Below are 25,000 nucleotides of genomic sequence, written 5' to 3'. Positions count from 1 at the left end.
CTCCCGCATTAGTCCCTCTCTCTTTCTCTCTCTTTCTCTCTCTCCCTGTATCTCCCTCGCTCTGTATCTCTTTTACTGGGGGTGTAAAAATCCCTCATTCCCAGCTCCACTTCCTCCTGTACAGATGGGTAGAGAGGCTCTCTCTCCCTCTCTCTCTCTCTCTCCCTCTCTCACACCCCTGCTGTAGTACAGTCGGTGCTGTACACTGCTCCATTGTTACATTGTTACTTTATGGTTCTCAGTTTATTATCTGTTGCATTTCCTCTCCGGTTGGGCGGGGATTAAAGGTTCCGGGTGAAGCCCCAGCCTCACCAAGAGCCAGTCAGCCAATCAGCACGCTTCCCCGGCACACAGCACACTATAGCTCTCTGCTGACATCAAGTGTCCCTTTTAGGTACTCCACAAAAACCTGGCAAAATCTCAGCCTTGGGTTATTGCTGCCACTTCACTGTAAAATGTATAAAGAGTGCATGCACATGCAACCATGTAATTGTCCTTTTAAAATGAATCGTCAAATAAATAAACTAAACTAAAGTTCACAGTACTGGTTTCACAATTTGGCACATTAAATAAACGAAGCAAACACTTGCAGCCAGTGCTGCTGTGTTTCTGTGTGTGCAGAACTGAGCGTGTGCAGAACGGTTGGCATGGCAACAGTCTGCCACTGGCCCTCGTGTGCTGAACAGACTGTGAGAAACTGGGCCGGGCTGGAGAGCTCAGCAATCACACCTGTCACAGGTGAGCTCAGCGATCACACCTGTCACAGGTGAGCTCACCTGATGAGCTGTCAGCCTCCTGTCGCTCTCCCACTACCTCTGCACAGTGCTAACGAATGCACACACACACGCACACGCACACACACACACACGCATATACACACACATGCACATACACACGCACGCACACACACACACTCACACACACGCATATACACACACATGCACATACACACACACGCACACGCACACACACACAAACATGCACATGCACACGCACACGCACACGCACACACACAAACATGCACATACACACACACACATACACACACACACGCACACACACAGGCCCTGGAGTACTCACCACTGGAACAGGACCTTCCTCTGCTCCACAGACCAGGGCCGGCCGTAGAAGCCTGTAGAGGAGGAGGTGGGAGAGGAGGTGGGAGAGGAGGTGCAGGTCAGAATGATGCAATAATATATAATGTCCCCGGCGCTACGACCAGGAGCAGCCTCAGGCTGACCTGCCAGCATCGGCTTATTCTACAGAACAGCATCTGTGTGTGTGTGTGTGTGCGTGTGTGTGTGTTGTAAAGTGGGTCAGTGGATATCTGGGGTACCCTGTATCCTTTGTGTCAGACTGTGAGTTTCCCCTGGTGAGCTCAACAGGCCCCTCCCCACAGAGCCTGTTGAGGCACAACCCCCCCCCCCCCCACAGAGCTGGGCCAATTAGACACCCAGCATGTGCCCAGTGCCCAGGGCCTTCATTTCCCATCTGAGCCAGGAAGCACCCGCCGGGATAATCTAGCAACTCTTCACTAGCAATCTCACACCCCTCAGAGCCGCCGACCGCCCAGCCCAAATCTGAGGCGCCATTAGAGTGAGGGATTGAGGGAGCGAGGGAGGGAATTGTGGGGGCAGTTGCAGACGAGGGTGAGCTCGGTTCAGCCCGGGGTCACCGCCTCGCTCAGTAGTGCCACACCAGTCTGGGGCCCGGGGGCCCGGGGGCCCAACCCCACAGCCCCAGGCACGGAGCAGGCCAGGGCCCAGGCACGGAGCAGGCCAGGGCCCAGGCACGGAGCAGGCCAGGGCCCAGGCACGGAGCAGGCCAGGGCCCAGGGGCCCACACCCACAGCCCCAGGCACGGAGCAGGCCAGGGCCCAGGCACGGAGCAGGTCAGGGTCTATTTTTAAGAATTTCACAGCGGTCAGCCTGTCCACTACTTCCGTTATCGATCCACCTTTGATGGCATTCTTGTGCATATCGCATAACTGCCATAACACAACACAAATCCACACCCTGTCAGCTTAAACACAAAACCTACAAGTGTTTCATTTTATTTGTACCGGGAAAATTTATGTTAAATAATATAGCATAATAGAACCATCAAATGATAAAGTCCATGCACCGAAAAAACATAGTTTTGATATATCACGAAATAATAATATGTCTGGCTTATCTTACCCTCAACAACGCCACAAAGGAATTCGCTTTTATCCTCCATCGGTCGCTACCGTTGCTTTCCGCCCAGTCTCGCGCAAACAGCTCGGGAGAGAGACTCTATTCACCCCTCTTTTCTCGTGTCAGACGCAACAGACGGATCCCATCTTCTTCATCCGCCGCCGGCGGCAGGGACTCTTCACTCACCGCCGTACGGGAGCACGCATCTTCCGCAAACGCCTTCTAGCAACAAGGCGCCGATCGGAATGGTGCGCCGATGACAACTCCCTCCTCTCCGTTTCAGTAATACGCGAATAGTGGGCGGGTGTTTTCAAAGCTTAACGATCGCCGACGAACGTCGCCTGATGTGCATTCAGATCATAGATGTTCACATTTTTAAAAATGAACGCTGGCGACAGCAAAGCCGCATCTGTCTTCTTCCAGAGCTCTGGGCAAACCCACCCATAGATATATACACCTATCTGAGCTACTGGGGACGAACGGCCTTAGCGCCACAAGAAACACATCGGTCAGTGCTGGTATTGCAGCCGACGCAGGCTGGCCGCGGGGTGTAAGCTTCCGTACTTCACGTGATTCCCTTGTGTCAGTGACAGCCATGTATTCCCTGTAGGCTTACAGTCCGGCGAGGAAACTCCTGAAACTTCTCCACTTCTGCATTATTTTACATACAACCCATTTATACAGCTGGATATTTACTGAAGCATGTACATTAACATTAACATGTTTACATTGATTATTATAGTTATTCTGGGTGAAGTACATTGCTCAAGAGTAGCCTATAACAGCAGTGTCCCATGTGGGAACCTGCAGTCTAGCTCCTTCAAACGAACACTGGCAAATAGCCTAGGCTACTTTCACACCAGGCAGCACATGACCACTGAATAATAATAATAATAATAATAATAGAAGAAGAAGGACAGCAGCAATAACAAACGAAGAGAAAGTACCGTTTATGAATATGAAGAAGGAGGGGGGGAAATGATTGACATTATTAAATGACCTCATTGTTAAATACTGTAAAATTAGTTGGATATACGCTGGAATGATGTGGCCAGTCTTTTTGTATGTCCAGCTCACTGTCCGTGCTTTTATCTGCTGTGATGGTTTGTCTCCATAGTGCGCAATGGCCTGTTTCAACTGCAGAGCCACGCGCAGTAACTAACCACTTCGCTTCGGCCGAATGTTGTTACAGTCGCCGTGGCAACGAGAAGCCACCCTTCATCTCCTTGGGGGAGAAACCGACGTGAAGGTGAGAAATCTGTGCGACGTCAATAGCAATTAGCCTATATACGGTTGTCTAAATTAGGCTTGCTGGAAAATTACAAATAAGATGAATAGCATACTGCTTAATAGCATATTGCAATATTTTGTGCGCGAACTCATGACAACGAAACATTAAAAACTTTCCATTCTCAAAATTTTAATTTTAACGTTTGGCAGCTAGACTAGCTAGCCCTACCTAGACCAGTCAAATTACTCACTATCAACGCAATAAATTAGTCTGTCTCGCTAATGTTAATGTTATCTGAAGAGAAACACGTTTTCGACTTCACTGCATGTAATGTTAGCTACCCACGAACTTCAGCGATACAGTAAGCAAGCTAAAGAAGGGACCTGTGAATTAGAACGGTGGGTACCAATGTTACCTAGCTTGCGAAACCTTTGAAATCAGTCTACCCCTTTAACACTTTAATTGGTTTTTATTACTGTGCGGAATGTCTGTTTTAAAAAAAATAAAACAGTCATATAGGATTTTTAAAGCATATTTCAAGTACTATTTGGATTTTGAAACGATCCGAAAACTCAATATAATACCGATAATAAACCCATATGACAGTAATACTGCGCTGCGTTTTCCATGTCAAAAGTTACTTAGCTCTAATGATTTTAGATTTTATAGTGATTTTTAGATTTTTGATCTTTTGTCACACTAATACGTTGACACCATTAGTTGATTTGACTGTCGGATGCCCCGGGTGTGAATATAGGACATTGTTCTTCGTGGCAGGTAGCCATTCATAACGTAATGTTGCTCTAAGCACAACTGCTTTCACTGTTTCACTGTAATGCTGTATGTGTGTGTGCACATGTTTCTGTGTGTGTGTATGTGTGTGTGTGTGTACCCCAGCAGGTCCATAAGTCTGTATCACAATGCCCAAAAAGAAGGAGAAGGTGGAGAAGGTTCCGGAGGCAGAGGCTGTGCTGGATCCTGAGGCAGAGCCACCTCCACCCCCAACAGAGACAGAGAGAGAGCTCCAGCTGCGGAGAGAGTACGACTAGCTACACCTGCTATACATACCTACACACCTGCTACACCCACCACACCCACCTACACATCTACTACATCTACTACACCCACCTACCCACCTACCTACCCACCTGCTATACATATCTACCCACCTGCTGCACCTACCTACACATATACTACACCCACCACACCAACCTAACCGCCTGCTATACATACCTACCCACCTGCTACACCCACCGCACTCACCTACACCTCTACTACACCTACTACACCCACCTACCCACCTACTGCAACTACCTACACACCTGCTACAGAGTGTGTCTGTACTGAGTGATCATGTGCTGAGTGGACCTGTACTGAGTGGGAATGTACTGAGTGTGTCTGTACTGAGTGGGTATGTTCTGTGAGTGTCTGTTCTGTGTGTGTCTGTACTGAGTGTGTCTGTAATGAGTGGGCCTGTACTGAGTGTGTCTGTTCTGAGTGGGCCTGTACTGAGTGTGTCTGTACTGAGTGGGCATGTGCTGAGTGGACCTGTACTGAGTGTGTCTGTAATGAGTGGGCCTGTACTGAGTGTGTCTGTACTGAGTGGGCCTGTACTGAGTGTGTCTGTACTGAGTGGGCCTGTACTGAGTGGGCCTGTACTGAGTGTGTCTGTACTGAGTGTGTCTGTTCTGAGTGGGCCTGTACTGAGTGGGCCTGTACTGAGTGTGTCTGTTCTGAGTGGGCCTGTACTGAGTGGGCCTGTACTGAGTGTGTCTGTACTGAGTGTGTCTGTACTGAGTGTGTCTGTACTGAGTGTGTCTGTACTGAGTGGGCATGTAGAATGCTGAAGCTTAAGCCTGTGCTTCATTGAGCATAAGCAGGGAATGAGCTGAGCATGATGGCATCTGCAGGTATGAGGAGCTGACAGACACCCTGAACGACCTGAAGAGAAGAGTGGAGCAACTGTATCCTTCACTGTGTGCACACACACACACACACACACACTCACTTGCACACACACATTCTATGTCACACTGACCACACACACACACACACATTCTATGTCACACTGACCACACACACACACAGTTAATTTCACACTACTGCACACTCAGCCGTGTGTGATGTCACTGATTCCCGCGAGGCTGTCCTTAACGTCCCCCGCAGACGCTGTGAGAACGACCTGCTCCAGAGCGAGGCTGATAAAATGCATGTGGACAGCGTGAGTGCAGCGAAGCCTCTTTACCTGCGTATGCTGACCCTGTCCCCTGCCGTTCTGACCCCGCCCCCTGTCCTCCCGCAGAGGGAGTACACGGCGTACGTTTCCAGCCGGACCCAGAAGCGCCAGAGCGCCATCTCCACACTGGACGAGCAGAACCAGCTGGAGCTGCGGACGCTCCGCGACCAGAGGGAGCAGGAAGAGGAGAAACACTCGCAACAGGCTAACGGTACACGGCTCGCTAACTCCGCACTAAACAGGCTAACGGTACACGGCTCGCTAACTCCTCACCAAACAGGCTAACGGTACACGGATCGCTAACTCCTCACCAAACAGGCTAACGGTACACGGATCGCTAACTCCTCACCAAACAGGCTAACGGTACACGGCTCGCTAACTCCTCACCAAACAGGCTAACGGTACACGGATCGCTAACTCCTCACCAAACAGGCTAACGGTACACGGATCGCTAACTCCTCACCAAACAGGCTAACGGTACACGGCTCGCTAACTCCTCACCAAACAGGCTAACGGTACACGGATCGCTAACTCCGCACTAAACAGGATAACGGTACACGGATCGCTAACTCCTCACCAAACAGGCTAACGGTACACGGCTCGCTAACTCCGCACTAAACAGGATAACGGTACACGGATCGCTAACTCCTCACCAAACAGGCTAACGGTACACAGATCGCTAACTCTGCACCAAACAGGCTAACGGTACACGGATCGCTAACTCTGCACTAAACAGGCTAGCGGTACACGGATCGCTAACTCTGCACTAAACAGGCTAACGGTACACGGATCGCTAACTCTGCACTAAACAGGCTAACGGTACACGGATCGCTAACTCTGCACTAAACAGGCTAACGGTACACGGATCGCTAACTCTGCACTAAACAGGCTAACGGTACACGGCTCGCTAACTTCTCACCAAACAGGCTAATGGTACACGGATCACTAACTCTGCACTAAACAGGCTAGCGGTACACGGCTTGCTAACTCTGCACTAAACAGGCTAACGGTACGCGGCTCGCTAACTCCTCACCAAACAGGCTAACGGTACACCGCTCGCTAACTCCACACCAAACAGGCTAACGGTACACGGCTTGCTAACTCAGCACCAAACAGGCTAACGGTACACCGCTTGCTAACTCAGCACCAAACAGGCTAACGGTACACCACTTGCTAACTTTGCAGCAAACAGCCTAATGCTAGGCTGCATGCTAACTTCACAGCAAACAGCCTAATGCTATGCTGCATGCTAACTGTGCCGCAATCTCGGACTGTGCACAGAATGTGTTGCTAACTCAGTGGCTAACTGTGCTGGCTAACTTTAACGCCACACTTTCCACCATTCACATGCTAACCCAAACTGTGTGGAACCTGCATGTCTTGTGCGTTTCAGACCTGAAGAGGCAGCTTCTGGAGAGGGAAAGTGAGCTGGTTTTGCTAAAGAGCGAGATTGATGAGATTGGTGAGATCAAGGTGCAAAAAAAATACACAACGCAACAACAGGTCACACACTGCACTTTGTGGAGCAACAGTGTTTCTGTGTTTATCATTGTATGTGTGCATGTATATATGTGTGTGTGTGTGTATCAATGTGTGTGTGCATGTATATGATTATGTGTGTGTATTTATATGATTGTACGTGATTATTTGTGTGTGTGTGTGTGTGTGTGTGTGTGTGTGTGTGCGCAGAAGCTGCAGAGGCAGCAGCTGGCTCGTATAGCAGAGCTGCAGAGGGAGATGGACGTGACCAACAGTCAGTACACAGGGTCCATCCAGGCGCTCAGGGCACAGTTCTTCGCTGAGAAGCAGAAGTACGAGGCTCAGGCACGGGAGAAGGTCCACACCCTCGCCCTCGCAGCCAATAAGGTGAGAGCAGCAGTGCAGAAGGCCACACCCTCGCACTCACAGCCAATAAGGTGAGAGCAGCAGTGCAGAAGGTCACACCCTCGCCCTCGCAGCCAATAAGGTGAGAACAGCAGTGCAGAAGGCCACACCCTCGCCCTCGCAGCCAATAAGGTGAGAACAGCAGTGCAGAAGGCCACACCCTCGCCCTCGCAGCCAATAAGGTAAGAGCAGCAGTGTAGAAGGCCACACCCTCGCCCTCGCAGCCAATAAGGAGAGAGTGAATGACGCAGCCGAATGGCTGCTATAGCACTTCACGATACCGGTAGCTAAATGCCACTAAAACTCCTGTCTTATAAATGTATGATGCCTGTCTGTTGAGCGGGCTGTGAGGAAAGTGTTGGCAGTGCATGCGCACGTCACACACGCGCATCGCGTCTCAGATACATACAGCACCGCTCTCTGTACTTGTGTTCTTGGAAGTGTGGTCTCCCAAGAAACTCTTGACAAGACTGTACTTCACAAAAACGCTAGCGGAAGTGACAATCCTGGTGCCGAGAAACAGCCTCTGTGTCTACTCTTGACCTCTGACCCCTGACCCCTGACCCCTGACCCCTGCAGGAGGCCACGCAGTGCCTGATCTCGCACACGCAGCAGGTGTCACAGGAGAACCAGTGGCTGCGTAAGGAGCTGCAGCAGCTGATCCAGCGGGCACAGGTGCTGCACGACCACCAGGAGCAGCTGCAGGCGCAGCGTCAGCAGCTGCTGCTGGAGCTGGACTACATGCAGGACCTGCGGCAGCTGCGGCCCGCTCACACCGCGGAGGAGCGCTGCCAGCAGGAGGCCGCGTGCTCCCAGAGGGAGGCGCAGGACCCCTTCTCCCGCCCCGACCCCCTGGCATTCGCCCGCAACCTCACCGCCATTACACAGGGAGCAGAGCAGTAACCCATTACAGCATCACCGCCATTACACAGGGAGCAGAGCAGTAACCCATTACAGCATCACCACCATTACACAGGGAGCAGAGCAGTAACCCATTACAGCATCACCGCCATTACACAGGGAGCAGAGCAGTAACCCATTACAGCATCACCACCATTACACAGGGAGCAGAGCAGTAACCCATTACAGCATCACCACCATTACACAACCCACACACACAACCTTCCCGCCATTACACCTGTGCAGGAGCCGGATAGCACAAGCAGTGGGCGGAGCTAAATCCCATCAGCAACTTCAATTTACAGACAGTCAAAGGCTGACAAATAAAACTTGTTTTGGTTTAACAATTAATAGTTGTGAATAAAAGTCATTTCATGTGATTTATACATTAACCACTGAGCTATTCTCAAATAAGGAAACAGGAATGTGTAATACAGGGGTCTCCAACAGTAGGTCTGCTGGGACCCCTGTCCCGTATGGCCATGGGGTCTGCTGGGGCCCCTGTCCCGTATGGCCATGGGGTCTGCTGGGACCCCTGGAGGGCCAGAGCTTTCATCACCAGGTTCAGACTCAGGAATTCAGATGAGTGAAATGTTTAATCAGCTGCTTTCACTGGTTAATTAAGTGCTGAGGAACAACAACGACCAGCAGGGTGGGAGCCTCTGCTGAGCCATGTTCCACAGTGTCCAGCAGGTGGCAGCAGAGTAGAGGCAGCGACAGGGCCATTATAGGAGGTAGCTTTATTAGCATTTACATTAAACACAGTGCATTCATATGCTTACAGTCATCCACAATATACACAAATATAGGTATTCAAAAACAAATGTACATTTATTTATTATATAAATTATAAAAATAAAACCTTATAATCCAAACATGTATATACAGCAATAGACATCTTTTTCTTAATATTCAAAGGAACATTTACAGTGAAGGTAACACTTTTGGGGGTTAAAACAAATAAAATTGGTTCAGAACGAGTCTCCATTTCATTACAGCTGGATGCCATCTGAATGGCCAAAGACTACAGTTATTGAGATGTTGCTTTTTATTCAAAACGTTTATTTAAAAGGGTTAACATTTCTTAATACGTTAAAAAGGAGAAAAATGGTGCTGGTGTGTGCCGAAAAGGCACACGGGCCCCTGTTTTTGGGGCTCCCCTGTGTGTCCTGTGGTGCCCTAACTGCCTCAGGGGGAGGGGTTTGAGGAGAACTGGGTTCAGTTTGGCGTCTCCCACAGGCGTCCCGTGAGAACCGGCGTGCCCGTCCACTCCGAGCAGACGCCTGCCAGGCCCCAGCGGGAATTACACAGTATTGTGGGAAAAGGGGGAGCTTAGAGTGCAGAGAGGAAGCCAGGCGTGTTTATTACCCAATCAGAGCGCTCCTGGCTCTTTGGTTGCGTACCTGTCATTATCGGAGTTGACCAAAGGGGGGCGCTACATCTCAGTGTTACCTTCTCGTTAAAAAAAAAAATTTAAAAAGAAAGGAAAACAAAAGACATAAAGAAAGTAAAAGTGTGGATGACAGAGAAAGAACAATGGCAGTGACATGCGTTTTAACTCACATTCCGCCCACATTCCGAAGTTGTCATTCGACAGCGAAGGGCTGCTTTATGCAGCACATACTCACACAGCGCAAACACGCTTCAGAGGAGAGAGCTTTTTAAAATAATAACACACAGGTCTCTGAAAAACAGACGCCTCCTTTCAGCAGGCAGGGTTTCCATGGTAGCACAGATGAAGGATGTGCTTTTTAATGATGATTATTGTTCTGGACGGGACTCTTTGGTGGAGAGACACCCCTAGCTGGGGTCCTGATTATATTCCATAGGGCGGACCCCCCCAGCTCTAAAGATTGCCTCTCCACCGGCTGAGCCCAGCCAAGCGCACTGCCACTGTCCCGAAACCTGGGACACCTGCACAGGTACACACACACACCTGCACACAGGTACACACACACCTGCACAGGTACACACACACACACACCTGCATACAGGCACACACACACACCTGCACACAGGTACACACACACCTGCACAGGTACACACACACACACACACCTGCATACAGGTACACACACACACCTGCACACAGGTACACACACACCTGCACAGGTACACACACACACACACCTGCATACAGGTACACACACACACCTGCACAGAGGCACACACACCTCCACAGACATTATTGTATAAAAGCAAAATGAAAGTAAAAAAAATTGAGGAAAAAAAACTTTAAATCTTTACATCCCTCCGCAGCTGCACTTTGCCGCAGTCAAACTCCAGCTCCTTCAGCCCTTCGCACAGTCATAGCCCTGCAGCGCTGGGTCAGGACAGATCTGTGCATCGCTGGGTCAGGAGTCAGGACAGGTCTGTGCAGCGCTGGGTCAGGACAGGTCTGTGCAGTGCTGGGTTGTACAGACCCCTGCAGGGCTGGGTCGGGACTGACCCCTGCAGGGCTGGGTCGGGACAGGTCTGTGCAGTGCTGGGTTGTACAGACCCCTGCAGGGCTGGGTCGGGACTGACCCCTGCAGGGCTGGGTCGGGACAGGTCTGTGCAGTGCTGGGTTGTACAGACCCCTGCAGGGCTGGGTCGGGACAGGTCTGTGCAGCGCTGGGTCAGGACAGGTCTGTGCTCCAAGTAACACAGGAACATGGAGGAGGGAGGGGCACAGTCTGGCAGTGATCTCAGCCAATCAGATGCTGATCCAATGAAGCTCCGCCCCACCCATCTGCCAGAGAGAGAGTGTGTGTGTGTGTGTGTGTGTGTGTATGTATGTGCGTGAGGGTGTGTGCGTGTGTATGCGTGTGTGTGTGTGTATCAGGGGGTGCTCTCTCAGGCTGTGGCAGTGGGGGCTCAGATTGGGGTTCAGTGCAGGGTCTGGGGGGGGGGGGTGTTTGAGAGGGTCAGATTGAGCTCTCCTCACATTTGGCCAGGGGGGCGTCCCGAAACGCCTTCAGCTCCGGGAGCTCCGCCTCCATCGCAACCGCAATCTCATCCTCCAGCCCGAGCTCCGCCCCCGCCCCCAGCCTCGCCCCAGGCCCCGCCCCCGGCCCCGCCCGCTCGCTGCAGTCCAGCTCCTGCGCCAGGTTGGCGGCAGACTCCTGCAGCTTGAGGCCGCTGGCGCGGGCGTAGACGCCGCCGTGCCCGTTCAGCGTGCCGTTGCGCTTCTCCGTCAGGGGCACGCCCTCCGACAGCAGGCTGGCGCTGCTGGGCGACTGCGGCGTGTCCGAGGAGGGCAGCAGGCCCCGCCCCTTCTGCGGGCCGGTCCCGCCTCGCTTCCGGCACAGGTGCAGCAGGGCGCCACCCAGGACCACGCCCGCCACGAAGCAGAACACGTACGCGGCCAGCACCTGCCGGCCGGCCCCCAGCCCCACCGACCCCCCCGCCCGCGGCCCCTCCAGCGCCAGCGTGTAGCTGGCCCGGCGACAGGACCCCCCCTCCCGCCGGCCCTCCTCGCAGAAGCAGGTGTAGGACCCCAGGCTGGCCGTCGTCACGGTGACCTCCAGGTGGGTGTGGTGCTGGCGCGTGTGGCGGTCGGGGGGGTACTCCCAGTGACACGGGCGCGGCGAAACCTGGTCACACGGCAACAGCACACGCAAGCCCTCCACCACACGCAACTCCTGAGTGACAGGAGCGCAGCGAGCTAGAGGGAGAGAGAGAGAGAGAGAGAGAGAGGGAGGGGGAGAGTGAGAGAGAGAGAGGGGGAGAGTGAGAGAGAGGGAGAGGGATGGGGAGAGAGAGGGAGAGGGAGGGGGAGAGAGGGAGAGAGAGGGGGGAGAGAGAGAGGGGGAGAGAGAGAGGTAAAAGTTATGTGATATTATATCAAGACTTGACTGGAGACCAGAAGGTGCCGGAAGGTTCAGATTCTGTCACTCAAAATGGAGGTGAAAACTCACCCTCTCCAGAGTCACACAGCTGAAGAGGATCCTCAGGCTCGTCCATCTGTGACCTGAGAGACAGGAAACACAGGTCACTCAGCCTATCAGGGTGGGAGAGGGAGTGGGCAGAGTCACATGCAGCCTATCAGAGTGGGAGAGGGAATGGGCAGAGTCACATTCATCCTATGGGATGGAAGAGGGAGTAGGGAGGAGTCACACGCAGCCTATCAGGATGGGAGAGGGAATGGGTGGAGTCACACACAGCCTATCGGATAGGAGAGGGAGAAGGGAGGAGTCACACTCACCCAATCAGGGCAGGAGAGGAAGTGGGTGGAGTCAGACTGACCCTATTGGGGGTAGAGGAAGTGGATGGAGTCAGACTCACCCAATCAGGATGGGGGTACACGCCACCTCTTTGATGCTCCACCTGCAGCCCAGCCCCTGTGCACGTGCACACTCCTCACAGGTGGGGAACACCCCACACCCCTCTGCAGCAACCCGTGCCAGAGAGAGACGGGACAGCACCAGCGCCTGGTCCTGAGAGAGACAGGGGAGGAGAGAGAGGGAAGGAAAGAAAGAGGGAGGGAGGGACAGGGAGAGAGAGGGGGGAGAGAGAGGGAAAGAGGGAGAGAGAGAGAGAGGGAGACAGAGGGAGAGAGAGGGGGAGAGAGAGAGAGTGTCACGGCTCTGTGTCACTCCCTGCATAGTAATTAAAGGGTTCTACACTGATCATGTCCAAGCAGCTTAACAGATTAGATGTGTGATGTGTGTATTCATGCGAGAGATTTACGTGTGTGAGTGTGTGTCTGTGTGTGATAATGTACATGCGTGTGTGAGTGTGTGTCTGTGTGTGATAATGTACATGCGTGTGTGAGTGTGTGTCTGTGTGTGATAATGTACATGCATGTGTGAGTGTGTGTCTGTGTGTGATAATGTACATGCGTGTGTGAGTGTGTGTCTGTGTGTGATAATGTACATGCGTGTGTGAGTGTGTGTCTGTGTGTGATAATGTACATGCTTGTGTGAGTGTGATAGTGTTGATGTGTGAATATGTATGTGCACAGTACTTGGTATAGTAGGATGTTGTTAGTGTGTGTGTGTGTGTGTGTGTGTGTGTGTGTGTGCAGTATCTGGTACAGTAGGATGTTGTTAGTGTGTGTGTGTGTGCAGTACCTGGTACAGTAGGATGTTGTTAGTGTGTGTGTGTGTGTGTGTGTGTGTGCAGTACCTGGTACAGTAGGATGTTGTTAGTGTGTGTGTGTGTGTGTGTGTGTGTGTGCAGTACCTGGTACAGTAGGATGTTGTTAGTGTGTGTGTGTGTGTGTGTGTGTGCAGTACATGGTACAGTAGGATGTTGTTTGTGTGTGTGTGTGTGTGTGTGTGTGTGCAGTACCTGGTACAGTAGGATGTTGTTTGTGTGTGTGTGTGTGTGTGTGTGTGTGTGCAGTACCTGGTACAGTAGGATGTTGTTTGTGTGTGTGTGTGTGTGTGTGTGTGTGCAGTACCTGGTACAGTAGGATGTTGTTAACAGGCTCCTGGGCAGTGAACAGTGGGTCCTCCTGCAGCAAGGTGGCGTTCTGCCCCAGAACCGAAACTCTGTGCAGCTCCCCCCGATCTGAGTAACAACACACACATTACACACACACGTTACACCTCACGCCACACACACACATTACACACACACACGTTACACCTCACGCCACAGACACACACATTACACACACACATGCTACACCTCACGCCACAGACACACACATTACACACACACATGCTACACCTCACGCCACAGACACACACATTACACACACACACGTTACACCTCACGCCACAGATACACACGTTACACACACACACACGTTACACTTCATGCAGACTTAAGCAGTGGTCACATGGCTTGTTGTACTAACAGCGTGTGCCAGACACACATTACAATCCCTCCCCAGAGCCGCAGTAATTAACTCCTGGTGTGTGTGCAGCCCGCCTGTTCTCCATGTCAGGAACACGTCTTTGGATGTCTGCTGATAAGGTCCAGATGACAGTACTTTGAGAAGCTCATGAATTGGGTTGGGGTACTTGCATTTTTTGGGATGCCCGCCCCCCGCCCTGTTCCTGACCTGTGCCCAGCAGCAGGATGGTGGCACTGCCCTGGTCGCCGTTGGCAGCGGGTGTCAAGGTGACAGCAATGGTCGTGTAGGTAATTCCCCTCCTGACCAGCAGGGGCGCTGCCACAACGCTGTTCTCCATCAGAGGGTGGTCTCGCACAAACGTCAGCACTTTGTCGGGCAGTTTGAGGGACGACTCGAAGCCCTTGGTCTTCAGAGCGTGGCTGATGCACTGTTATAGTATAAGCACAATATGGTATAGTATAAACATAGCATGGTATAGTATGGCGTAGTATAAGCACAGTATGGTATAGTATGGTATATCATAAGCATAGCGTGGTATAGTAAGGTATAGTCAAAGCATGGTATGGTATAGTATGGTATATCATAAGTATAGCGTGGTATAGTAAGGTATAGTCTAAGTATGGTATGGTTTAGTATGGTATATCGTAAGTACAGCCTGGTATAGTAAGGTATAGTCTAAGCATGGTTTGGTATAGTATGGTATATCATAAGCATAGCGTGGTATAGTAAGGTATAGTCTAAGCATGGTATGTTATAGTATGTTATATCATAAGCATAGTGTGGTATAGTATGGTATATCATAAGTATAGCGTGGTATAATAAGGTATAGTCTAAGCATGGTATGGTATAGTATGGTATATCATAAGTATAGCGTGGTATAGTAAGGTATAGTCTAAGCATGGTATGGTATAATATGGTATATCATAAGTATAGCGTGGTATAGTAAGGTATAGTCTAAGCATGGTATGGTATAATATGGTATATCATAAGTATAGTGTGGTATAGTATGGTATAGTCTAAGCATGGTACATACTTGTCCTGGTCGAGGGTCAGGGATGGGATCCGAGTTCATCCAGTTCTCACACTTCTTCAGGTCCTTGAAGGGCCCAGCCATCACTTTCTGGATATCAGCCAGACTGTACACACACACTGCAGAGAGCTCCTCCCTCTCCCTGAGGAACAGAGACAGGGCCAAACACAGATCTGAGTCAGGATGAGCATCAGCAGCCTAGTCAGAGCCCGGACCTGTCTGTCTGCCTGTCTGTCTCTCTGCCTGCCTGCCTGCCTGCCTGCCTGTCTGACTGGCAGACTGACTGACCATTGGGAAGTGAAGATGCCATAGAAGTGTGTGGAGCTGGGGTCTCCTGGCTGGTGCTCTTTGGTGAAGACGTTGGTGAGGATGTTGTAGCGCTGGCCACTGGCCCGGTCCTCACACACCAGCTGGGCCTTCAGGAAGGTGGTCCACCTCTTCTGCAGCGTCTTCATACCACCAAGGTCCTCCTGAGGGAGAGAGAGAGAGAGAGAGAGGGAGAGAGAGAGAGAGAGAGAGAGAGAATTTTAAAACAATTCTCAGTTCGTGCCTCCTGCTGCCACACCAACACCACTCCCAAAGGCAGCCTGGTTTAGCCAAATCACCCCCTGTCTACTGACACAGACACACTGAGGCACAGACGGACACATACACAGACACACTGAGGCACAGACACACACAGACACAGACACACTGAGGCACAGACGGACACACACAGACACAGACACACTGAGGCACAGACACAGACACACTGAGGCACAGACACACACAGACACACTGAGGCACAGATGGACACATACACAGACACACTGAGGCACAGACACATGCAGACACAGACACACTGAGGCACAGACACACACAGACACACTGAGGCACAGATGGACACATACACAGACACACTGAGGCACAGACACATGCAGACACAGACACACTGAGGCACAGATGGACACATACAGGCACAGACACACTGAGACACAGACACACACAGGCACAGGCACACACAGACATACTGAGACACAGACACACACAGGCACAGACACACTGGACACAGACACACACAGGCACAGGCACAGACACACACAGACATACTGAGACACAGACACACACAGGTACAGACACACTGGACACAGACAGGACGCACCTTGCAGACGCGGGCCACCCTGGGCACTTTGACCTTGGTGTAGAGGTCATACTCCTTGGCGACCTCCGTGAAGAAAAAGTATATCTTATCATCGTCCCCTGTGGGGCTATCCAACCGCTCTTTGATGAAGGAGGAGCTCACAAACTCTGGATCTGTGGAGACAGATACACACACACAGGAACGCACACATACACACACACACATGCATACACATACACAAACGCATACACACATACACATACACACACACACAAACACGCATACACATACACACACTCACATGCACACACATACACAAACGCATACACACACACATACACACACACACACAATCACACACACACACAAGCATACACACACACACATGCACACACAAACGCATACACACACACACACACACACACACACACACGCGCACATTAATGAAGTGTAGCTAGCTAGCCAATGCTGGAATATATGGCATCATTGATGGACTGGACGGCTAACTAGCTGCCAGCTTAAATACTAACTACCTACATATTCTTTCGATGTTCACAACAGAGCACTAGCCAGAAACCTTCTGTGCTGTTAACTCAAAAATAACTAAAATACTGAACAATAGCTAGCAAGCCAGTGACATTAATTATAGTTAAAACTTAACTAAGTAAACCAGCTACTTGCTAGCAGTTTCCACTCGCCAACCGTAACGTTGAGGTTACCTACTTAACTAGTGAACAACAAAAATGGCAAATTCCTGTCCAACTTTCTGTGGGGGACAGGAAGTGAATGTGTGGGGAACAGGAAGTGGAAGTGTGTGGGACAGGAAGTAGGGGCCTCACCACTGAGCCAGTTGATGGACTGCTCGGTGCGAATGCGTTCGGTTTCAGAGCCAGTTGCTCGTGAGATGTCAAACAGCGTACCCAGGAAGTTACTGGTGGTAGCAGCATACAGCACTCCATCTACAGAGACAAAAGACCAGCAGAGTGTGTGTGTGCGTATATATACACTGTGTGTGCGTGTGTGTGCGTGTGTGTGTGTGTGTGTGTGTATGTATAGTATTGCTTTTGTAGGGGGTGTGTGTGTGTGTGTGTGTGTGTATGTGTGTGTATAGTGTGTGTATTGTATTGTTTTTGTAGGGGGTGTGTGTGTATGTGTGTGTATAGTGTGTGTATTGTATTGTTTTTGTAGGGGGTGTGTGTGTGTGCTTGTGTGTGTGTGTGTACAGTGTGTGTATTGTATTGTGTTTGTAGGGTGTGTGTGTGTTTGTGTGTATTGTATTGTGTTTGTAGGGTGTGTGTGTATAGTGTGTGTATTGTATTGTGTTTGTAGGGTGTGTGTGTGTGTATAGTGTGTGTATTGTATTGTGTTTGTAGGGTGTGTGTGTGTGTGTGTATTGTATTGTGTTTGTAGGCTGTGTGTGTACTGTATTGTGTTTGTAGGGTGTGTGTGTGTGTGTTAGTGTGTGTATTGTATTGTGTTTGTAGGGTGTGTGTGTGTGTGTTAGTGTGTATAGTGTGTGTATTGTATTGTGTTTGTAGGGTGTGTGTGTGTGTGTTAGTGTGTATAGTGTGTGTATTGTATTGTGTTTGTAGGGTGTGTTTGTTACCTGCCATAACTGCAGTGTAGTGCTGGCTGGGTTCGAAGGGGCATTTCCCTTTACCCGACTCCATCCTCACACTGCCGTCCTCTGCTCTCTCCAGAGAGAAATCCTGCATGTTCTGCATGGGAGAGACACACACACACACAAACAAACATACACCCACCATAGGGACACACACACACACACACATGAATCTGTCATTTACAATCATAACCATAATTACACCATTTTATCTGCTTAATTATAGCTTCTTCTCTTTTTATTGTTGCACTGATTAGAGTTAAGAGCAGAGTGCCCCAGAGCCACAGTAGTGGGCATAACCCTAACATCTCATTAACATGCCTGTGGAGAGATTCAGCTTCGCACTAAATACAAACTCTCTTCCTCTTCTCTCAGCTTCCTACTCAACCAAGCCAGCTTCCTGCTGAATCACACCAGCTTCCTGCTCTATCACACCAGCTTCCTGTTCAATCGCACCAGCTTCCTGCTCTATCACACCAGCTTCCTGTTCAATCGCACCAGCTTCCTGCTCTATCACACCAGCTTCCTGCTTTATCACACCAGCTTCCTACTCTATCACACCAGCTTCCTGCTCTATCACACCAGCTTCCTGCTGAATCACACCAGCTTCCTGCTCTATCACACCAGCTTCCTGTTCAATCGCACCAGCTTCCTGCTTTATCACACCAGCTTCCTGCTCTATCACACCAGCTTCCTGCTTTATCACACCAGCTTCCTGCTCTATCACACCAGCCTCCTGTTCAATCGCACCAGCTTCCTGCTCAATTGCACCAGCTTCCTGTTCTATCACATCAGCTTCCTGCTTTATCACACCAGCTTCCTGCTCTATCACACCAGCTTCCTGTTCAATCATATCAGCTCTTTCTCGCATTTGTCATAATGGACAAAAGCTTCTGCCAAACAAGAAACGAATGTCCCTCCATGTTCACATTTCTGCAAACACACATGTACATGCATGCACTGATTTCAGAGTGTAAAATGTGAGATAAAATAGTATCAAATATCAGGAGCCTGTGCATGTGTGTGTGTGGTTATCAGGGTTATTATGGTTTTGAATTTTTCATAAGTTTTCGTTAGTTTTAACAGTTGGTTTGCATAGTTTTAATTCAGTATTCATTGGTGTGTGAGTGTGTGTGTGTGTGTGTGAGTTTGTGTGAGTGGGTGTGTGTGTGTATGTGAGTGGGTGTGTGTGTGTGTGGGTGTGTTTGTGAGTGGATGAGTGTGTGTGGGTGTGTGTGTGTGTGAGTTTGTGTGAGTGTGTGTGTGTGTGTGTGTGAGTGTGTGTGAGTTTGTGTGAGTGGGTGTGTGTGTGTGTGTGTGTGTGTGTGTGTGAGTTTGTGTGAGTGAGTGTGTGTGTGTGTGTTGTCAGGTGCGGGGCTAGGGCTGGGTGTAGCAGTGCACACACTCACGATGATGGCGCACTGTGGGTCAAAGGCGTAGGTGCCACAAGCGTAGATCCGCCTCTCCTCCATAAACTCCAGCAGCCGGATGTAGTTGTGACAGTCCCCCTGCAGAGGGCGACAGAGAGCAGGTCATGCAGAGGCAGTTCACAGACACAAAGGGCTCATTCCAACCCCTTATCTTACCTGCACTCGCCCCCTCGGCCCTCGTCTGACCCAGAATCAATCAAGGTCCGCCATCTTTAGGGATATTCCAACTTCCTGGGTTCCCGCCAGACCCTGGGGTCTAATACACGCACACGCACACGCAAACGCACACGCACACGCACACACATACCACACACACACATATACACACATGCTCTCTCACACACACATACGCACACATGCTCACATGCTCTCTCACACACACACACACACACACACACACACACGCAAACATGCTCTCACACACACACACACACGCACACATGCTCTTTCTCACACACACACACACACATATGCTCTCTCTCTCACACACACACATGCACACATGCTCTCTCACACACACACATGCATGCACACACACACTGCTTCTCATTTTGAGCAGAGATGATTGGCTCTGACTGCAGTGCATTATGGGAGGCAGTGTGGGGAATGGTGGCGGTGAGGGCCGGTTTTACCGGATAAGCAGGCTCTGATGGGAGCTGAGGCGGGAGAGGTTCAGTGCGTGCGTGTGTGTGTGTGTGTGTGTGTGTGTGTGTGTGTGAGTGGGTGTGTGTGTGTGTGAGTTTGTGTGAGCATGTGTATATGTGAGCGTGTGTGTGTGTGTGTGTGTGAGTGTGTGTGTGTGTGTGCATGTGTGTGTGAGCATGTATGTGTGTGTGTGTGCGGGTGTGTGTGTATGAGGGTGTGTGTGTGTGTGTGTGTGTGTGTGTGTGAGTGTGTGTGTGTGTGAGGGTGTGTGTGTGTGTGTGTGTGTGAGCATGTGTGTGTGTGTGAGTGTGAGCATGTGCGGGTGTGTGTGTGTGTGTGTGTGTGCGTGTGAGCATGTGCGTGTGAGTGTGTGTGTGTGCGTGTGAGCGTGTGCGTGTGTGTGTGTGTGAGCATGTGTGTGTGCGTGTGTGTGTGTGAGCATATGCGTGTGTGTGTGTGTGTGTGTGTGTGCGTGTGAGCGTGTGTGTGTGTGTGTGCGTGTGCGGGTGTGTGTGAGCATGTGTGTGTGTGTGAGTGTGAGCATGTGCGGGTGTGTGTGTGTGTGTGTGTGCGTGTGAGCGTGTGTGTGCGTGTGCGGGTGTGTGTGAGCACGTGTGTGTGCGTGTGTGTGAGCGTGTGCATGTGTGTGTGAGCATGTGCGTGTGTGTGTGAGCATGTGTGTGTGCGTGTGTGTGAGCATGTGTGTGTGTGTGTGAGCATGTGCGTGTGCGGGTGTGTGTGAGCATGTGTGTGTGCGTGTGAGCGTGTGCGTGCGTGTGTGTGTGTGTGCGTGTGTGTGAGCGTGTGCGGGTGTGTGTGAGCATGTGTGTGTGCGTGTGAGCGTGTGCGTGTGCGGGTGTGTGTGAGCATGTGTGTGTGCGTGTGAGCGTGTGCGTGTGTGTGTGTGTGTGTGAGCATGTGCGTGTGCGGGTGTGTGTGAGCATGTGTGTGTGCGTGTGAGCGTGTGTGTGTGTGTGTGTGAGCATGTGCGTGTGCGGGTGTGTGTGAGCATGTGTGTGTGCGTGTGAGCGTGTGCGTGTGTGTGTGAGTGTGTGTGTGTGCGTGTGAGCGTGTGTGTGTGTGTGTGTGTGAGCATGTGCATGTGCGGGTGTGTGTGTGCGTGAGCGTGTGCGTGTGCGGGTGTGTGTGTGTGTGAGCGTGTGCGTGTGCGGGTGTGTGTGCGTGTGCGTGTGCGGGTGTGTGTGTGTGAGCGTGTGCGGGTGTGTGTGTGCGTGTGAGCGTGTGCGTGTGCGGGTGTGTGTGTGTGTGAGCATGTGCGTGTGCGGGTGTGTGTGAGCATGTGTGTGTGTGTGTGTGTGTGAGCATGTGCGTGTGCGTGTGTGTGTGAGCGTGTGCGTGTGACACACACAGTGACTGTAAGGAGCAGGTATCCCGTCCCTCTCTGTTCATCTCCTTTGTTCAGATAATGCAGATAATCATCCTCTCCGCTCCCCTGTCTAGCAGCCTGTCAATCACTGAGGGCCCCCTCCCCCTGTCACAGCACTCCACCAGCGCTGCACTGAATGCTGGGAAGGGCACTACACATTAACCACCCTCCCCCCACCACTCCCCCCTCCCTGAACATGAATTCCGCCCCTCTTCAATTAACCACAGTGCAGCAGGACTGAGAGAGAGAGAGACAGAGAGAGAGAGAGGGACAGAGAGAGTGAGAGACAGAATGAGAGACAGAGAGAGAGAGAGAAAGGGAGAGAGACAGAGAGAGAGGGACAGAGAGAGTGAGAGACAGAAAGAGAGACAGAGACAGAAAAAGAGTGAGAGACAGAGAGAGAGAAAGAGCTGTGAGTGAATGCTTTGGCAATGTAAGTGTACCCTTACCATGCCAATAAAGCTTATTGAATTGAATTGAATTGAAAGAAAGGGAGAGACAGAGAGAGAAAAAGAGTGAGAGACAGAGAGAGAAAAAGAGTGAGAGACAGAAAGAGAGACAGAGAGAGAAGCCTCACGCTGTGTGCGGTCAGGTTATTTTTGTTTGATGGGTTCGGAAAAAAACAGCAATAAATGTGCAAAAACCACACCGAGACACAGATGCACACAGACAACGGAAGACCGCGGCTATTTTTATCAGGCCACGCTAAACGCTACAGAGAGAGATCTGACTGATCAGGGTGCTCTTTCCATTCTGGGTGCATGGATGCAAAGTTGTGCTAAGATAATTAACGAGCAGTGTGCTAACGATAATTAACGAGCAGTGTGCTAACGCTAATTAACGAGCAGTGTGCTAATGCTAATTAACGAGCAGTGTGCTAATGCTAATTAACGAGCAGTGTGCTAAGATAATTAACGAGCAGTGTGCTAATGCTAATTAACGAGCAGTGTGCTAATGCTAATTAACGAGCAGTGTGCTAATGCTAATTAACGAGCAGTGTGCTAATGCTAATTAACGAGCAGTGTGCTAATGCTAATTAACGAGCAGTGTGCTAATGCTAATTAACGAGCAGTGTGCTAATGCTAATTAACGAGCAGTGTGCTAACTTCAGAACATGCAGCTAACTGCCCCTGTGATACAGGGCTTAGACTTGAGTGCAGAATGTGTGCTGAAGGTAAACACACACTGCACTGGGGAGGGATTCCTCTGTTTACAGCTTGAGGGCATGTCCGTACATTCATTACACCACCTGATGGACAACCAGGTGTTAAAGACTGCTGACTTCCTGCCCCTCCACCCAAGACTGGACAAACTGCATTACTGAGACACTTCCATGTGGACAGGCAGACAGACAGGGCGGACAGGCAGACAGACAGGGCAGGCAGGCAGACAGACAGGCAGACAGACAGACAGGGCAGGCAGGCAGACAGACAAGGCAGGCAGACAGAGACAGGCAGTGAGATGAGGATAGCAGCGGGACCTGACAGCCAGTATGTGCATCTATCCTCTCCCTTCTTCCTTCTCCAGAAAACTGCACCTGGTGCTGCACCCGCTGACTGTATGTGTTCCTACAACCCCTGTCCCAGAATGCCGCTCACCTCAGTCTTTCCCTTCCCCATACAAGACTGCCGCTTGTCTTCCGGAACGTTCCAAATGATCTGCAAGAACAGAGAGAGAGAAAGAGAGAGAGAGAAATTACAAAAGCAATTACAAAATCATTTTTTAAAATTTTGGTATAGTTTTCCTAATTATTGTTAAATTTTATATTCACTGTTTTGCCAAATTTACACTTGACATTACACCTGCTAACATACAGAAATACCATGCACACACACATATTTGCACTCTGTTCATATGTTTATTGTGGCTACATTTTGGCAATATGTATATATGTACGTCATGCCAATAAAGCCTATTTGAATTTGAATTTGAGAGAGAGAGATGGAGGGAAAGAGAGAAAGAGAGAGAGAGAGAGATGGAGGGAAAGAGAGAGAGAGATGGAGAAAGAGAGAGATGGAGGGAAAGAGAGAGAGAGATGGAGACAGGGACACACAGACAAGCGTTAATCTTCTCAAGCCTCAGGTTTCCTGTTTGAGAGATGTATGTAAGATGAATATGAGGGAGATTGATGACTCTGCTCTGGCTGAGCCTGCAGACAGCCCAATGAACAGACAGGCCTGACGAGGAATCAGATCTCTACAGCAGGGCTGGCAGACCACAGCTCTACTGCACCCCGCCGGAAACAGGTCACCTCTCACACACTCATATACACGCCGTTTATTTTCCATCGCGTGGCCATTGGCCTACATTCATCAAAAGCATCTGAAATTCATCTGAAACTGCATTGAAATGTGTTTGCACACATCAGCAGCCACCATTTTAAGGAAGTAGTTGGAAATATAAATAGTTGTTTTCTGAAGAATGCATTTTGAACACACATTTAGAATGAGTTTGTTTGGTGAAAGTGCATTTGGAAATGCTTCATAAATGTCCAGCATTTCTTTTTCAAATACAAACATATAAATACTTGTGCATTTGGGCCAGGTGTGGATTGCTATTGGCTCACTGCAGGAGACCTCTGGATTAGCCCAGACGCAGACTGGCCCCACGGGGCACCAATAAAGCCCCAAGAGCTGGTCCATAGATCAACCTGACCTCATCAGACAATGGGGCAGCCTTAAAATCCAGCAGATCCCCTTAGATCCCCTCAGATCCCTTTAAATCCCACAGATCCCCTCAGATCCCACAGATCCTCTTAGATCCCCCAGATCCCCTCATATCCCCTTAGATCCCTCAGATCACCACAAATCCATTTAGATCCCCTTAGATCCCTCAGATCACCACAGATCCCCTTAGATCCCACAGATCCCCTCAGATCCCACAAATCCTCTCAGATCCCCACAGATTCCTTCAGATCCCCTTAGATCCCTCAGATCCATGAGATCCCCTCAGACCCCTCAGATCTTGCTGCAGTGCTGCAGAGCTCCATGCGGGGGCAGGAGTGAGGCCGGGATCAGGGCGGGGCAGGTAGCTCACCCGAGCGTGTTTCTGCTTCAGAGTGGTCGCGTCCACGGCCAGGATGGTGTCCCGCGCTCCCAGGTAGAGGGTCCCCGAGCTGGGCTCCATCAGGAAGGCGCTCAGGTTGGACACGTTAGGGAACTGGAGCGGGCCCAGCCTGGAGCCTGACCCTGAGAGAGACATGGGGGGCAGGGACAGCAATTACAGCACACACCAACCAATCAAAACATCAATATTTTAACCCCTCAACCAATCAATCAATCCCAATCAAACCGACGAACAAGAAAACAAATCCCAATCAGCTAGTTTTAGGGAAAACGGCAGAATGATTCCCAGACCTGTGGACGGTGATCGGGCTGATGAGGGGAAAAGGAGGGAGAGGAGAGAAGAGTAAACAGAGAGATACTGTTGAGCACTAGCCACAGGTAAGGGACAGAACAAGCAGATCACAGGTAAAGCAATACGTGCGATGTTCTGGCTGCATTCTCACAACCTAAGAACGCCCTCCACTGTGTGGCAAGGCACACCTGTCC

The 25,000-nt window shown here is 50.6% G+C and overlaps 3 protein-coding genes across 13 annotated transcripts in view; 1 reads left to right on the top strand and 2 right to left on the bottom strand.

The window, feature by feature from the left end:
- Positions 1 to 2,678, bottom strand: part of si:dkey-183c6.8 (protein O-GlcNAcase) — a 12,517-nt gene extending 9,839 nt beyond the window's left edge. For all 6 annotated transcript variants that reach the window (XM_035425533.1, XM_035425534.1, XM_035425535.1 and 3 more), the window contains exons 1-2: positions 2,181 to 2,678; positions 1,081 to 1,132 (exon numbers count right to left, since the gene is read on the bottom strand). In XM_035425533.1, coding sequence (XP_035281424.1) covers positions 1,081 to 1,132; positions 2,181 to 2,220 — 92 coding nt within the window. In that variant the 5' untranslated portion in view covers positions 2,221 to 2,678. The remainder of the gene's footprint in view (positions 1 to 1,080; positions 1,133 to 2,180) is intronic.
- A 477-nt stretch (positions 2,679 to 3,155) lies between these two features.
- Positions 3,156 to 8,779, top strand: ccdc166 (coiled-coil domain containing 166). Of its 5 annotated transcripts, XM_035425541.1 has the most exons (9): positions 3,166 to 3,426; positions 4,306 to 4,447; positions 5,319 to 5,372; positions 5,575 to 5,629; positions 5,711 to 5,855; positions 7,038 to 7,117; positions 7,334 to 7,510; positions 8,108 to 8,449; positions 8,521 to 8,779. In XM_035425541.1, exons 2-8 carry the CDS (start codon positions 4,329 to 4,331, stop codon positions 8,429 to 8,431), a joined length of 954 nt encoding a protein of 317 aa, XP_035281432.1. In that variant the 5' UTR covers positions 3,166 to 3,426; positions 4,306 to 4,328; the 3' UTR covers positions 8,432 to 8,449; positions 8,521 to 8,779. The 5 variants fall into 5 exon arrangements, with proteins under 5 accessions (XP_035281435.1, XP_035281432.1, XP_035281431.1 ...); XM_035425540.1 differs by having other exon boundaries at positions 3,312 to 3,426; positions 8,108 to 8,779; XM_035425542.1 differs by having other exon boundaries at positions 3,359 to 3,426; positions 4,309 to 4,447; positions 8,108 to 8,779.
- A 1,914-nt stretch (positions 8,780 to 10,693) lies between these two features.
- sema4f (sema domain, immunoglobulin domain (Ig), transmembrane domain (TM) and short cytoplasmic domain, (semaphorin) 4F) overlaps positions 10,694 to 25,000 on the bottom strand; it is a 38,731-nt gene continuing 24,424 nt past the window's right edge. The window contains exons 2-15 of one of the 2 annotated variants that reach the window (XR_004766103.1): positions 24,486 to 24,637; positions 23,048 to 23,107; positions 19,397 to 19,495; positions 17,973 to 18,084; positions 17,206 to 17,325; positions 16,388 to 16,539; positions 15,535 to 15,716; positions 15,250 to 15,388; positions 14,424 to 14,643; positions 13,815 to 13,924; positions 12,695 to 12,846; positions 12,328 to 12,380; positions 11,248 to 12,074; positions 10,694 to 11,197 (exon numbers count right to left, since the gene is read on the bottom strand). Coding sequence is in view for 1 of the 2 variants with exons in the window: in XM_035425539.1 (XP_035281430.1) it covers positions 11,335 to 12,074; positions 12,328 to 12,380; positions 12,695 to 12,846; positions 13,815 to 13,924; positions 14,424 to 14,643; positions 15,250 to 15,388; positions 15,535 to 15,716; positions 16,388 to 16,539; positions 17,206 to 17,325; positions 17,973 to 18,084; positions 19,397 to 19,495; positions 23,048 to 23,107; positions 24,486 to 24,637 (2,291 nt within the window). In the remaining variant the exon portion in view is untranslated. Of the gene's footprint in view, positions 12,075 to 12,327; positions 12,381 to 12,694; positions 12,847 to 13,814; positions 13,925 to 14,423; positions 14,644 to 15,249; positions 15,389 to 15,534; positions 15,717 to 16,387; positions 16,540 to 17,205; positions 17,326 to 17,972; positions 18,085 to 19,396; positions 19,496 to 23,047; positions 23,108 to 24,485; positions 24,638 to 25,000 lie in introns of both variants that reach the window. The other variant, XM_035425539.1, reaches the window with a different exon arrangement.

Source organism: Anguilla anguilla, chromosome 7, assembly GCF_013347855.1.
Source record: "Anguilla anguilla isolate fAngAng1 chromosome 7, fAngAng1.pri, whole genome shotgun sequence".
NCBI lineage: Eukaryota > Metazoa > Chordata > Actinopteri > Anguilliformes > Anguillidae > Anguilla > Anguilla anguilla.
This window is presented reverse-complemented; position numbering and strand designations above follow the sequence as displayed.

Coding starts and splice junctions, on each gene's coding strand:
- ccdc166 (XM_035425541.1), top strand. CDS start 4,329: ATGCCCAAAAAGAAGGAGAAGGTGGAGAAGGTTCCGGAGGCAGAGGCT. Junction 5,630..5,710: donor ATAAAATGCATGTGGACAGC/GTGAGTGCAGCG, acceptor GTCCTCCCGCAG/AGGGAGTACACGGCGTACGT. Junction 7,118..7,333: donor ATGAGATTGGTGAGATCAAG/GTGCAAAAAAAA, acceptor GTGTGTGCGCAG/AAGCTGCAGAGGCAGCAGCT.